This window comes from Scyliorhinus canicula, chromosome 20 (assembly GCF_902713615.1).
Source record: "Scyliorhinus canicula chromosome 20, sScyCan1.1, whole genome shotgun sequence".
Classification (NCBI taxonomy): domain Eukaryota; kingdom Metazoa; phylum Chordata; class Chondrichthyes; order Carcharhiniformes; family Scyliorhinidae; genus Scyliorhinus; species Scyliorhinus canicula.
This window is the reverse complement of record NC_052165.1, coordinates 63,442,121-63,454,641: the sequence shown is the minus strand read 5'-3', so window position 1 is coordinate 63,454,641 and position 12,521 is coordinate 63,442,121. Positions and strand designations below refer to the sequence as shown.

General features: G+C 44.9%; 1 protein-coding gene across 31 annotated transcripts in view; it reads left to right on the top strand.

Annotated features, from left to right (window-relative positions):
* cadps2 (Ca++-dependent secretion activator 2) overlaps positions 1–12,521 on the top strand; it is an 858,338-nt gene that overhangs the window by 376,381 nt on the left and 469,436 nt on the right. For all 31 annotated transcript variants that reach the window (XM_038780116.1, XM_038780122.1, XM_038780121.1 and 28 more), the window contains exon 6: positions 2,383–2,504. In XM_038780116.1, coding sequence (XP_038636044.1) covers positions 2,383–2,504 — 122 coding nt within the window. The remainder of the gene's footprint in view (positions 1–2,382; positions 2,505–12,521) is intronic.

Genomic DNA, 12,521 nt, shown 5'->3' with positions numbered 1-12,521 from the left:
ACCCAAAACATCTACTGTTGACAAGCCAGCAAAATACACTTTTCTGGGACAGATAGAAACAGCACCTTGGCCTTTACTCCATTTTATGGACGGGATTTATCGAATAACCTGCACCCCTCGTCACTGGGAAACCCATGTATCTGCTTCAGTGGCTTCAAGGTGTGTTACAGCAATATGAGCAGGTTTTACCTCAGGAGCAGTAAAGCATAGTTTTCAGAAAGGACTGAACACGAGGAGGAATTGGCCCAAAAAAGCCTCCAGCTGGAGTCAGTCAGCGCTGGTCTTATTTTAGACCCACATGTACCCACTGTTCGACAGCTGCGCCCACACACAAATGCCAGTGATATTCTGAAGCATTGCACTGCTCTGCTCTGTCAGTTTGCTTTCCTGGGTCGAAAAGTTTAATGGGCAAAGTAAAAAGTTGAGGTTAGAAATGAAATGGAATAAACAGCAAATGGGACAGACATTACCTCAGAGTAGAGTCGAGCTGAATTCTGGTAACTACCTAACTGTCAAAACTAAAGCATATTGGTAAGGCCCGGGAGTACAATTGTTGCATAGCACTTTTGATGCCAGGATCAGGAGCTACCCTTGGGCCAATGATGGGAGGCCAGCTCAGTTGAATACTTTTCAGGCCTTCTTGCATTTAATCCTCATGGTGCATCTCGAAATACCCGGGCCAGGAGTTTACATGCCAGATGCTGTTGAGGGGGCTGCGAGATGGATTTCTTGGCCGGGACTGTCGGGGAAGGGGACGTCCGGGCACTGGGTAGGACTGGCATGGTTTTTTTTTTTGCTGCTGCTGCCCTGCTCGTTGAATATCATTCTGGAGGAGTCTGACAAGGCTCGGGGCACAGGTTCAGGTCACCACCCACTTCCAGTGGCTCAGAAAGGGCTGTGCATTACCAGTCCCTGTGCCTGAGGTCCAGAAGCAGGTTAAAGTCCAACAGGTTTGTTTCAAACACGAGCTTTCGGAGCACGGCTCCTTCTTCAGGTGAAGGAGCCTGAAGAAGGAGCCGTGCTCCGAAAGCTCGTGTTTGAAACAAACCTGTTGGACTTTAACCTGGTGTTGTAAGACTTCTTACTGTGCTCACCCCAGTCCAACGCCGGCATCTCCACATCATGAGGTCCAGAAGGTGAACATCCAACATGTTGGATGCCTGCCAACAGTTTCACTTTGCACGTGATTGATTAAATTTGAACCCTTGCTGTTCGGTGACATTTGCAGTGGATAGGCTTTAGTGTTGTAAAACAAACTGGATCACTCAGATCCATTTCCTGATATCAGGAACATAGCTTGGTGCACTGGATAATACTTCAATACATGAATTAACTGAAGCGACAATATCCGATGTTTAGTAGAAGCAGCATTTCTGCTGATACATCCTTGTCAAACTTATGCCTCCGGAATAAAGTTAGTGAGTAGCTGAGTAATTGGCTTTTATAAATCGTCCTATGTCCGCCCCAGCCCTGAGCAATTGATAATAGAAATAGATGCCGAACTAATGCAGTTTATGCTGTGCCTAATGACACATAGTGGGCGGCACGGTGGCAGAGTGGTTCGCACAGTTGCTTCACAGCTCCAGGGTCCCAGGTTCGATTCCCGGCTTGTGTCACTGTTTGTGTGGAGTCTGCACATTCTCCCTGCGTGGGCGTCCTCCTGGTGTTCCGGTTTCCTCCCAAAGTCCAAAGATGTGCAGGTTAGGTGGATTGACCATGCTAAATTGTCCTTAGATGTGCAGATTAGGTGGATTAGCCATGCTAAATTGCCCTTGGTGTCCAAAAAAAAAAGGTTAGGTGGGGTTGCTGGGACAGGGTGGAGGTATGGGCCCTTTCCAAGGGCCTGTGCAGACTCAATGGGCTGAATAGCCTCCTTCTGCACTGTAAATTCTATGATTTTATGATTTCAGAATGATATGACTATTCCTTTTGAATGGTTGAGGGATATCATGATAATGATGGTTCCTAAGCTGCTGGACGATGAAAGTGTCAGTGCCAAGGAAGAAATCTGGTTTAGCATATGTGAAAGAGAATGCAAGGCTCAGTAGAAATCCTTCTAGGGCATGAATGACTGGGCTCGGTGCTAGCTCCGCTCAACTGAAGACCCAAGCCTTGGTACTGCTGTGCCATTTTTACTCCATCTGCATGCTACTATTCCCCATTAGCGGATCAGTGCGAAGAGGTCAGAGCTTTTTGTGCCTCTGACCTCCAACTAAACATTCCTGAATGTCAAGTCCAGCGCACTACCCATCATGCCATTCCTTCTCAATAGTGTGCCAAAGTGAAGTGCTTCAGCCTGCGCTGTTCTTAGAGTAGCAAGAAATTATATGTTTTCAAAGATCTTACCTTGCTGTTCCTGAAGCCTCTTTATTGTGTTTTTAGATTGTTATAATGGAAGTTCAAGGGCTGAAATCAGTGGCAGCCAATCGTATTGTGTATTGCACAATGGAAGTAGAAGGCGGAGAAAAGCTTCAGACTGACCAAGCTGAAGCCTCCAGGCCACAGTAAGTCATTGCGTGTTAATTTTGCACTCTTATTTTCTCTGTCGTGGGTTTAAATCATTAAGACCAACCTTGCTTTCTGGTTGCACTAACTGCAATTTTGTTCACGCTTGAAGGTAGAACGTCATTCGTGTCAGACAAGATTTCTGGCTAGGTCAGATCTACCATTTTGGAATTGAGATTCATTCATAACTTGCATCAGTTTCAGGTTGTTTTATTCTGAGATGACAGCCACTCTGCTAAGTGGGCTGATATGTTATGGTATTCGTGCAGAGGAGATCTACATTCACCATGTTGTGCTGTACACAAGACCATCCCATATATATCATTATACCTCCTGTATTTTCTTTGTTTTTTCTTTGCCCCTCTTCTCCTAAGCTATAGACACTTTGTGTGGTGTGATTCCAGATTTGTCATCCAATAACCTGCCTCCCTTGTCCCTCAACTCCCGTGATTGTACTTCACGTGTGAGCCGAGGCTGGCAGGGCAAGCAAGGCGATACGACTATGTGTGGCATCGTAACTGAGGCCAATCCTACCTTCACCTGCTGTGCATCTGTATGTGCCACCAGTCAGGGAAAAGGACGCACTGATCAAGTTCTCCTCGACTGGGCACCCTGAGCCCAATTGAAGGAGCCCTGGTCAAAACCAGAAGCCCCAATACAGATTGTGACTGGGATTTGTGTACAAGATGTAGCTTCTCACCCAATAAGCTTGCTAAGGCACTCGGAGGACAGAAATGTGGCGAGAATGCACACACCTACCATTGAACTGTGTGCATGGTATTTGTAAACTGCCTGGAAGGAAAATAATTTTCATAATATATCGCAGCTTTCAAACTGTGCAGTGATCTCTTAATGAGTCTTATTATAGCACCAGGAGAAAAGAGCTCCCTAGGCTTTGTAAGCTCAGTGGATTTGTTTGTAACACATACCCCTTGAATGAATGTTGTTGCTGAGTTATTCTCTGTGTTGAATAGGAAGAGAAATTAGAGCAGGGATGTCAGCTGAATCATTTTGAGGTTCAATATTAAATGTAAGTTTATCTTCTATGCCTATCGCTTGTAAAACTATAGCAGTTCAGAATGATGTAATGTAAATATGGCCCTCTCGCTCTCTAAATGCACAAAGCACATGCGGAAATGAGGACAGAAAGAATGACCGAGTCGGCCACTAATAAGTATTTATTTAATTGCTATTTTCATTTGTGAAATTTCTACCAAAATAAACATCCATTTTTAGTGGTGGAGGGAAGCCGCAGGTGGAAGATTTTGGTGTTCCTGATATGCTGGGTAACTCCGCATGACTGGCCCGATGTGCCCATTGATTCCAGGCCACTGGACGTAACTTGGAGCCAGCGTCTTCAATTTTGAGGCGCCCGGGTGACCACTGTGAAAGTCCTTCAGGATCAATTTCTGACCCGTTGGTGGGACGACCACGTGAGTCTCCCACACGGATACCAGCTTCCACACATGTCTTGTAATTTGTGGGTGGAGGGCATCTGGCGGTCTCCTGTAATCTGCCATATCATGACATGTGGTGAAGCCTTGCCATTCGGGATCCTTTTGTATCCATGCTGGTATCTGAACAGCCATTACCGGCAATGTGTCCATAAAATTCAGTCGCCACAACTTCACTTGCCAGTAGTGGAGGCAGGGGACTCATGGGCAGCGGGAGGTGACTAATGGAAACAGAGTAAACCATCTGGGCCCCGGGGAGATTTGGAAAAGAATACTCATGCTGCGAGCAAGAGTGCCCAATGCTGAATCTGGGTCGATGTTATGGGCAAATCCCCTTGTCCTCTACAATGTGGCCAGGCAGAGGCTTGTGTTCATTAACTATGAAGAAGTGCCGCTCGTAGACATACTGGTGAAACATCTTCACCACAAACACCACAGCAAAGCCTTCCTTTTCTATTTGGCCATAAAGGCGCTCCACATCTTCCAATGTTCTTGATGCGAACGCAGTGGGATGCTCCGTGCCATCATCACATCTATTGGCCAGCACCAATGCCATAGCGGGAGGCATCGTAAGTAAGAACGTGGGTTCAGGATGGTTCATAGTGGGTGAGGAGTTGGGAGGGGCCAGAAAATTCTGGCCTTTGTAACCCCACTGAAGAAATAAGCTAAAAGGTAAGATGGTACATAATCAACGGCAGACATTCAAGTTAAGACAAGAAAGATGTATTCCAGTGAGAAAGAAAGACTATAAGAATGGTGAACTATCCGTGGATAACTGAAGTTAAAGACGGCATCAAGTTGAAAGAAACGATGAGCAATGTTGCAAAGATTAGTGGTGGATCAGAGGATTGGGAACATTTTACAAAACAGCAAAGGATGATTTACAAAAATAAAAAGGGAGAAAACCGATTAATAATGTAAACTATCGAGAAATATAGGTGCTGAATTTAGTGCTGTCGCCACGCTGAAAAGTGGGAGGCGGTGCCTGGTGTTTCTAGGGGAACCCTGAGCCGAATCCAGACATTGGTTTCCATGAGTGCAGTCATCCCTATTAATGATGCTGCCTTCAAGAACAGCTGCTGGCCAATCAAAGCACTGTCAGCAGCAGCTTCATCAGTGCCATTGGCAGCGGTGGTCACTGCCACTGCACATGGAAGAGGAAAGCATGGTGATTAACATAATGATAAGCAGTTTATATCTTCCCTAATTATTATAATGTTGTGTGTCACTTTGGACATATTAAAAGAGATGACCTGTGATGACAAAATGAACATGGTCTGTGTCAAATTTAACGGGATGGAGACAAATAAAGTGGTTGTTATACAAGAGGACAAAAGCCATTCGGAGAGTCTTTAGGGAATTCCAGAAGGTGCCCCAGCACATCAAAGTTCTTTGTCAAACGACTGAAGAGATTAGTGGGAAAAAATAAAAGAGAAGACCATGCTTGCCGCACACAGGGGTCTACAGGCAGATTGCAGCGCCAGGGACCCGGGTTCAATTTCAGCCTTGGGTGACCGTGTGGAGTTTGCACTTTCTCCCCGGTCTGCATGGGTTTCCTCCGGGTGCTCAGGTTAGGTGGATTGGCCATGCTAAATTGCCCTTTGTGTTTCAAAAGGTTAGGTGGGGATAAGGTGGGAGCTTGGTTCTAGATAGGCTGCTCTTTCAGAGGGTCGGTGTAGACCGAATGGGCTGAATGGCCTCCTTCTGCACTGTAGGGATTCTATCATTCTATGAAACTTTTGAATGGCCTGGGAATTGGCCGATGGTAATCCATCTCTGAACTGTTTGCAATGCAAGCCTATCTCTCCCAAAGCAAGTGACAAAACTGCACACAATATTCTATGTATGGTCTCACCAATGCCCTAGTTGTGGCAAAGTTTCCTAGTTTTGTACTCCATCCCTCTTGCAATAAAGGCCAACTTTCCATCTGCCTTCCGAATTCCTTGCTGTATGAGTATGCCTGATGGAAAGCACATCCATCCTAAATTTATCTTCACATTGCTAAGCACCAGTAAACAACCAAGGTGTTATGGAAAAGCTTCACAATATGAAGGCAAGTGTATTTTTGGAATTTCATAATTAGTTCCTTTAGTTTTTGTGGTTTTCCCTCTTGGCATACAGGGCTTTGAGCTTTCATGCCAATTGACGTAAGTCACTTATTTTTAACTCTGGCATCACTACTGAGACCAATAGGCTTGCCAGTGACAGGTATTTTCTTTCTGAAAGAGAGAGAAGACCAATAAATGAATGCTAGCCAGATCAGGCATTAAAGATGCTGTTCCCACACACTAGTACATGGATATATACATGCCCAATGGGCAGAGGAGAAATAATCCAGTTAGGGAAGAACTAATCATAGAATTTACAGTGCAGAAGGAGGCCATTCGGCCCATCGAGTCTGCACCGGCTCTTGGAAAGAGCACCCTACCCAAGGTCAACACCTCCACCCTAGCCCCATAACCCAGTAACCCAACCCAACACTAAGGGCAATTTATCATGGCCAATCCACCTAACCTGCACATCTTTGGACTGTGGGAGGAAACCGGAGCACCCGGAAGAAACCCACGCACACACGGGGAGGGTGTGCAGACTCCGCACAGACAGTGACCCAAGCCGGAATCGAACCTGGGACCTGGGACCCTGGAGCTGTGAAGCGATTGTGCTAACCACAATGCTACCATGCTGCCATAATCAAAGGAAGTTGCATTCACGGACACCGATAACTGGGAAGATTTATAGGACCAAAGGCTGACAAATTCACAGGATCTGATCGCCTACATTTTGGGGTCTTAAGGGAAGTGACTAAAGAGATGGTAGATGCATTTGCTATAATCTTCCAAAATTCTCTAGATTCTGGAAAGGACCCAGAAGATTGGAAAATTGCAAATGTAATACTCCATTAAGAAAAGGAAAGAGAAAGCAGGTATTTATAGGCCAACTATGGACTAGCACCTGTCATTAGGAAAGTGCTAGAATTCATTATGAAAGAGGTAGTAGCAGGACATTTAGGAAATGTGGTGCACGGATTTCCAAAAGGCATTCGATAAGGTGCCACTTCAAAGATTACTGCACAAAATAAAAGCTCATGGTGTTGGGGATGATATATTCACATGGATGGAGGATTGGTAGCAAAAGGGAGGGATAAATGGGTCTTTTTCAGGTTGGCAAACTAAAATTAGTGGAGTGTCACTGGGTTGGGGCCTCAGCTATTCATAATCTATATTCATGGCATAGTTGAACAAAAATGTGTCTGCTAAAGAGGTTGATCATGCAAAAATAGATAGGAAAGAATGTTGTGAAGGGGACACAAAGACTGCAAATGGATATGGATAAGTTAAGTGGGCAAGAATATGGCAAATGGAGTGTAATGTAGGAAAATGTTAGCTTGTCCACTTTGATAGGTATTTGATTTAATTTGATTTATTGTCACATGTACCAAAGTACAGTGAAAAGTATTTTTCTGCGGCCGAGGGAATGTACACAGTACGTACATAGTAGACAAAAAGAATAATCAGCAGAGAACATTGACAAATGGTACATCGACAAACAGTGATTGGTTACAGTGCGGAACAAGGGGCCAAACAAAACAAATACACGAGCAAGAGCACATAGGGCGTCGTGAATAGTGTTCTTACAGAGAACAGATCAGTCCGAGGGGAAGTCGTTAAGGAGTCTTGTAGCTGTGGGGAAGAAGCTGTTCCTATGCCTGGCTATGCGGGTCTTCAGACATCTGTACCTTCTGCCTGATTGAAGGGTCTGGAAGAAGGCAATGCTTTGGTGGGAGGGGTCTCTGATAATGCTGTCTGCAGACAGAATCAGTGTGGGAGTGGCAAGCTTGTGCGATGCGTTGGGCTGACACACTGCAGTTTCTTGCGATCTTGGACTGAGCAGTTGCCATACCAGGCTGTGATACAGCCTGATAGGACGCTCTCTATTGCACATCGGTAGAAGCTTGTGAGAGTCGATGCAGATATGACGAATTTCTTTAGCTTCCATAGGAAGTAGAGACATTGTTGGGCTTTTTTGACTGAACAGAACAGAACTGAAGAACAGAATATTATTTAAATGTGGGGAAATAGCAGAATCTGCATTACAGAGGGACATGGGTGTCCATATACCTAGCATTAGCGTTCTTGCAAAAGGACTTAATATAAAAGTAGAGCAGTGTTGTTGCAGTTGTATCGGGTATTGATGAGACCACATCTGGAGTATTGTGTCCAGTTTTGGTCTCCTTATTTGAGGAACGATTTGATAGCATTGGAGGCAGTTCAGAGGAGATTCACCAGATTGATTCCGGGGATGAAAGGGCTGACGTATGAGGAGAGATTAAACTCGCTGGAGTTTAGAAGGATGAGAGGGGATCTAATTGAGATATATAAAATATTGAATAGGATTGATAAAGTAAACATAGACCAAATGTTGCCCCTTGTGGGGAAATCTAGAATGTGAAGTCTCTGATATAGGTTGAGAGGCAGTAGATTTAGGACTGAGGAGAGGAGGAACTACTTCTCGCAGAGGATTGTGAATTTGTGAAACTCGCTGCCCCGTTGTGGGGTGGAGTCTGAGTCATTAAATGTTTTCAAGAAAGAGATAGATGTATTTTTGATTTTAAAAAAAAACAGGTTAAAGGGATATGGGCAACAGGTGGAGAGGTGGATTTGAGATGAGGAAGAGATCAGCCATGATCTGATTGAATGGCGAAGCAGGCTCAAAGGGATGAATCACCTACTTCTGCTCCTAATTCCTATGTTCCTATATCATTGGCAAGCACATTGGTCTTCATAGTGATGCCAGTGATAAAAATAATTGAGTTACATCAGTTGGCATGAAGGCTCGAGGCACTGTGTGTGTAGAGGGAAAACCACAAAAAGTAAAAGGACTAATTAAGAATTTTAAAAAGTACTCACCTTCATATTGTGAAGCTTTTCCATAACATCTTGATTGTTTACTGGTGCCTAGCAACGTGAAGATAAATTTAGAATGGATGTGCTTTACATCGGGCATGCTGCACCCCAAGAACTGGAGGGGCTGGTGTGGAAATACAATGACCCCAAATTAATACTAAAATGAACTTCCCACCAGTACCAGTGAGAATGGTACTTTTATCTGCCCACCAAAAAATATAGTGAGATGCTAACCTGGCACATTTTTGCCCTATTTCTTGCATCTGGTTGCCCATTAGCACCTAAACATCAGGTTAGTAACGGATTTCCATGAAAGCAGGCAGGTTGTTTTTACATATTATGCAAGCCGACCTGGTTTCACGAATCTGGTTCGGTGAAGTAATTAGCCGTAGTCCTTAAGGGACCATAGAAATCTCCCTGTTACAAAGTGACCATTGGTCAGATAGATCGAGGGGGCATAACTCTGCATTTAAGCATGGGACAAGACTAGGGGCAGTCTTTCATAAATGATGACACCCAGTACGGGGATTAAAACCACACCATTGGCAGAATTCCGCACCACACTCTAACTGTCAGGCCAAATGAGCTGACCAGCCCTCACACCTTGGTGTTAATACTTGAATAAATGGTCCAACGAAGGACAATGGGAATTTGATTCATGAACTCAAACGCCATCCATCAGACATTCAGAATGACTTTGATCCCCTGGAGGTGATGATGTACGTGAGCTTGCAGAATGGGAAAAGTGAACACTTTCATTATCCTTTGTGGCTGACATATTGGAAAATGTACTCCAGAAAATGGCGGTTGACATCTCAAGATTAACATTTGTTGCAGGAAAGGCTTATTTTTCCACAAAGGCACTGCTTAATTTTAGTTCCGTAGTCTTCAGTATCGTAATTCAAAAGTAAAATCATGCTGGAAATACTCAGTAGAGTATGTGGAGAGAAAAACAGTGTTAATGTTTCAAGATAATGAGCTTTCATCAGAACTGAAGAAGTTAAAGACGTAACAGGTCTTAAGCAAATAAAGAGGCAAGGAAAGGAGGTGTGGAGCAGGGAGAGGAAAGAAAAACAGTAAAAGCGTATGATGGGTTTGAAGGCAGAAAAAAATAAATCAAAAAAGGGATGATGGTGCAAGGAAAAAGGAACATTAGTGGGGTAAATTACTATAAAGAAATAAAAGATTGATTTCGAGGAGGGGTAAATGTGTATAGCAGAGTCATTACCAACAGTGCTGTGTGGAAAAACAGAAGGCTGTAAAGTGCCCAATCAGAAGAGGAGATGCTGTTCCTTGAGCTTCATTAAGGCTCCGCTCATGCTGATAACAGGCCTGATGGGAAGGGTTTGGTCAACTTGGAATAAAGCATATCCAGGGACCTTTAGATGACCTATCTGGTGGAAAGTCTGAAAGGGGCAAAGAAACATGAAATTGTAACAGAACAAAACGGCACCTGTAACCGCAATGTCTGAATATTGGAAAACCAAGGTCAGAAGGAAGGACCTGTGGTTGGAAGAATGAGATCATTCGGCCATTGTACTCTTGGATTGTACATGATGCCTTCCATAAACACTTACGCAGGAAGGTAAATATGCAGCTCTTGACATATTTCTGGTAGCGTAACCTAGGACCAATCTCGCACACACATCCTGAGTGAAGGACTCAGCAAACAGAAGGGACCTCTGAAGAAGATGAACTTGGCCAATTCTGATGGGGTGTTATCTACCTTCTGTCCAAAGCTGCGATTATTTGTATAGCATAAGATTTGAAAGCATGGTGGGCGGGATTCTCAATGCCACGCCCGCGGGAAAATGGGCACAAGTCACTCTGGACTTTTTTCTAGAAATGGGTGATTCTCCGTTTTTAAGGCAGCTAGCAGGGCCCCGGAGTAGTCCACAAAGCTCCTGCTGCCAATACGGGGCCCTGCACTTCTGGCCGCGGGTCGTGCATGCAGGCGGCATCCGCCCGCGGCGTCGGCCCCGCGCGACATGGAGATCCACACAGTGGGCCGGCGCTGAAGAAGTAGCCCCCCCCCCCCCAGATCGCGCACGCTTGCTGATCGGTGGCTGCTGGCCCTTGTGGAAGATCGCAGGCCTGGCCCTTGTGGAAGGTCCCCCGGTGACGGAGCCCTCCACGCCCCGCCAGGACGGCCACTGCAGCCGCGACTCTGAGCTCTCGCCGGGTGGAACCATACGTGAACCACGCCAGCGAGAACTCAGCCGGTCGTCCGCAGAGAATCACCGCAGGGGCCTCTTTTAACGGCCCTCGAGCGGTGCCGCTTAAACAGCATGCGCGACTGGCGGCCGGAGAATCGTGGGAAGGTGTCGCGGGTCAGACGCCCCATTCTCATCCCCCGTGTTGGGCGCGATTGCAATGCGGGGGCTCGGAGAATCCCAGCCAGTGTAATTTATTGATGTTTAGTTAATAAAATTGTGTTGAATTGTAAGTTCAGAGCAGAGCATTTGTTTGATATGTCACTGTTTCACCTCTTGTAACAGTACAGAGTCAAAGAGGCTCAACAATTGGAATAGTGTAGGAGACCAAAGACAGAGATGTCCGAGCGGGGCAAATAATTAAACTGACAGGCACCCAGAAACACGGGGCCAAGTTTACAGACAGAACGACAGTGTTCCAACCTCTCTTCCTGTATTCCATTTGAATTTGTACCATTTGGTTCATAGTCTCTTTTTGTCCTTCCAACCAAAATGAATCACTTCACACCTCCCTGTGTTAAGCTTCATCTGCCATGTGTCTTTCTATTTCAACCAGTCTGTCTACGACCTTCTGGACTATTATTCTCCTCACTGTTTAATATATTCTGAGTTTCGTGTCAACCACAGACGTAAAATAAATTTCCCCCATATTCCCAAATCCAGGTAATTAATATGTAGAAAAGGTTATTATGCAAAATTGTGACTCATGGGATTGAAGGTAATATATTAGCACGGATTTAGGATTGGTTACTGGACAGAGGACAGGGAGTGGGAGTGAATGGGTGATTTTTGAGTTGACAGGTTGTGACTGCTGGTATGTCGCAAGGATCAGCACCTGAGCCTCCACTGTTTACAACTTCTGCTATTGATTCAGATAAGGGATCAAATACAACCCAGTTTCATTAACAATACAAAGCTATGTGGGAAATTAAGCTGTGAGAAGGATGTATAGAGGCTGCAAAAGGGTTTAAAGTGTGTAGGATCGTGGCAGTTGAAATCTAAAGGGCTGGTTTAGCTCACCGGGCTAAATCGCTGGCTTTTAAAGCAGACCAAGCAGGCCAGCAGCACAGTTCGATTCCCGTACCAGCCTCCCCGGACAGGCGCCGGAATGTGGCGACTAGGGGCTTTTCACAGTAACTTCATTGAAGCCTACTCGTGACAATAAGCGATTTTCATTTTTCATTTCATAATGTGGAGAAATGTGGTTATTCACTGAAGTGGGAAAAATAGAAAGGCAAACTACTTTTAAATGGTAGGTGCATGGGAAATATTGTTGTTCAAATGGATCACTGTAAATGAGTCACAGAAAGCTAACCTGCAGATACAGCAAGTAATTAGGAAAGTTAATGATATGTTAACCTACGTTACAAAGAATTTAGAATGTAAGAGTAAAGAAGTCTTATTGCAGTTGTATAGAGCTTTGATGAGACCACACCTAGGGTACG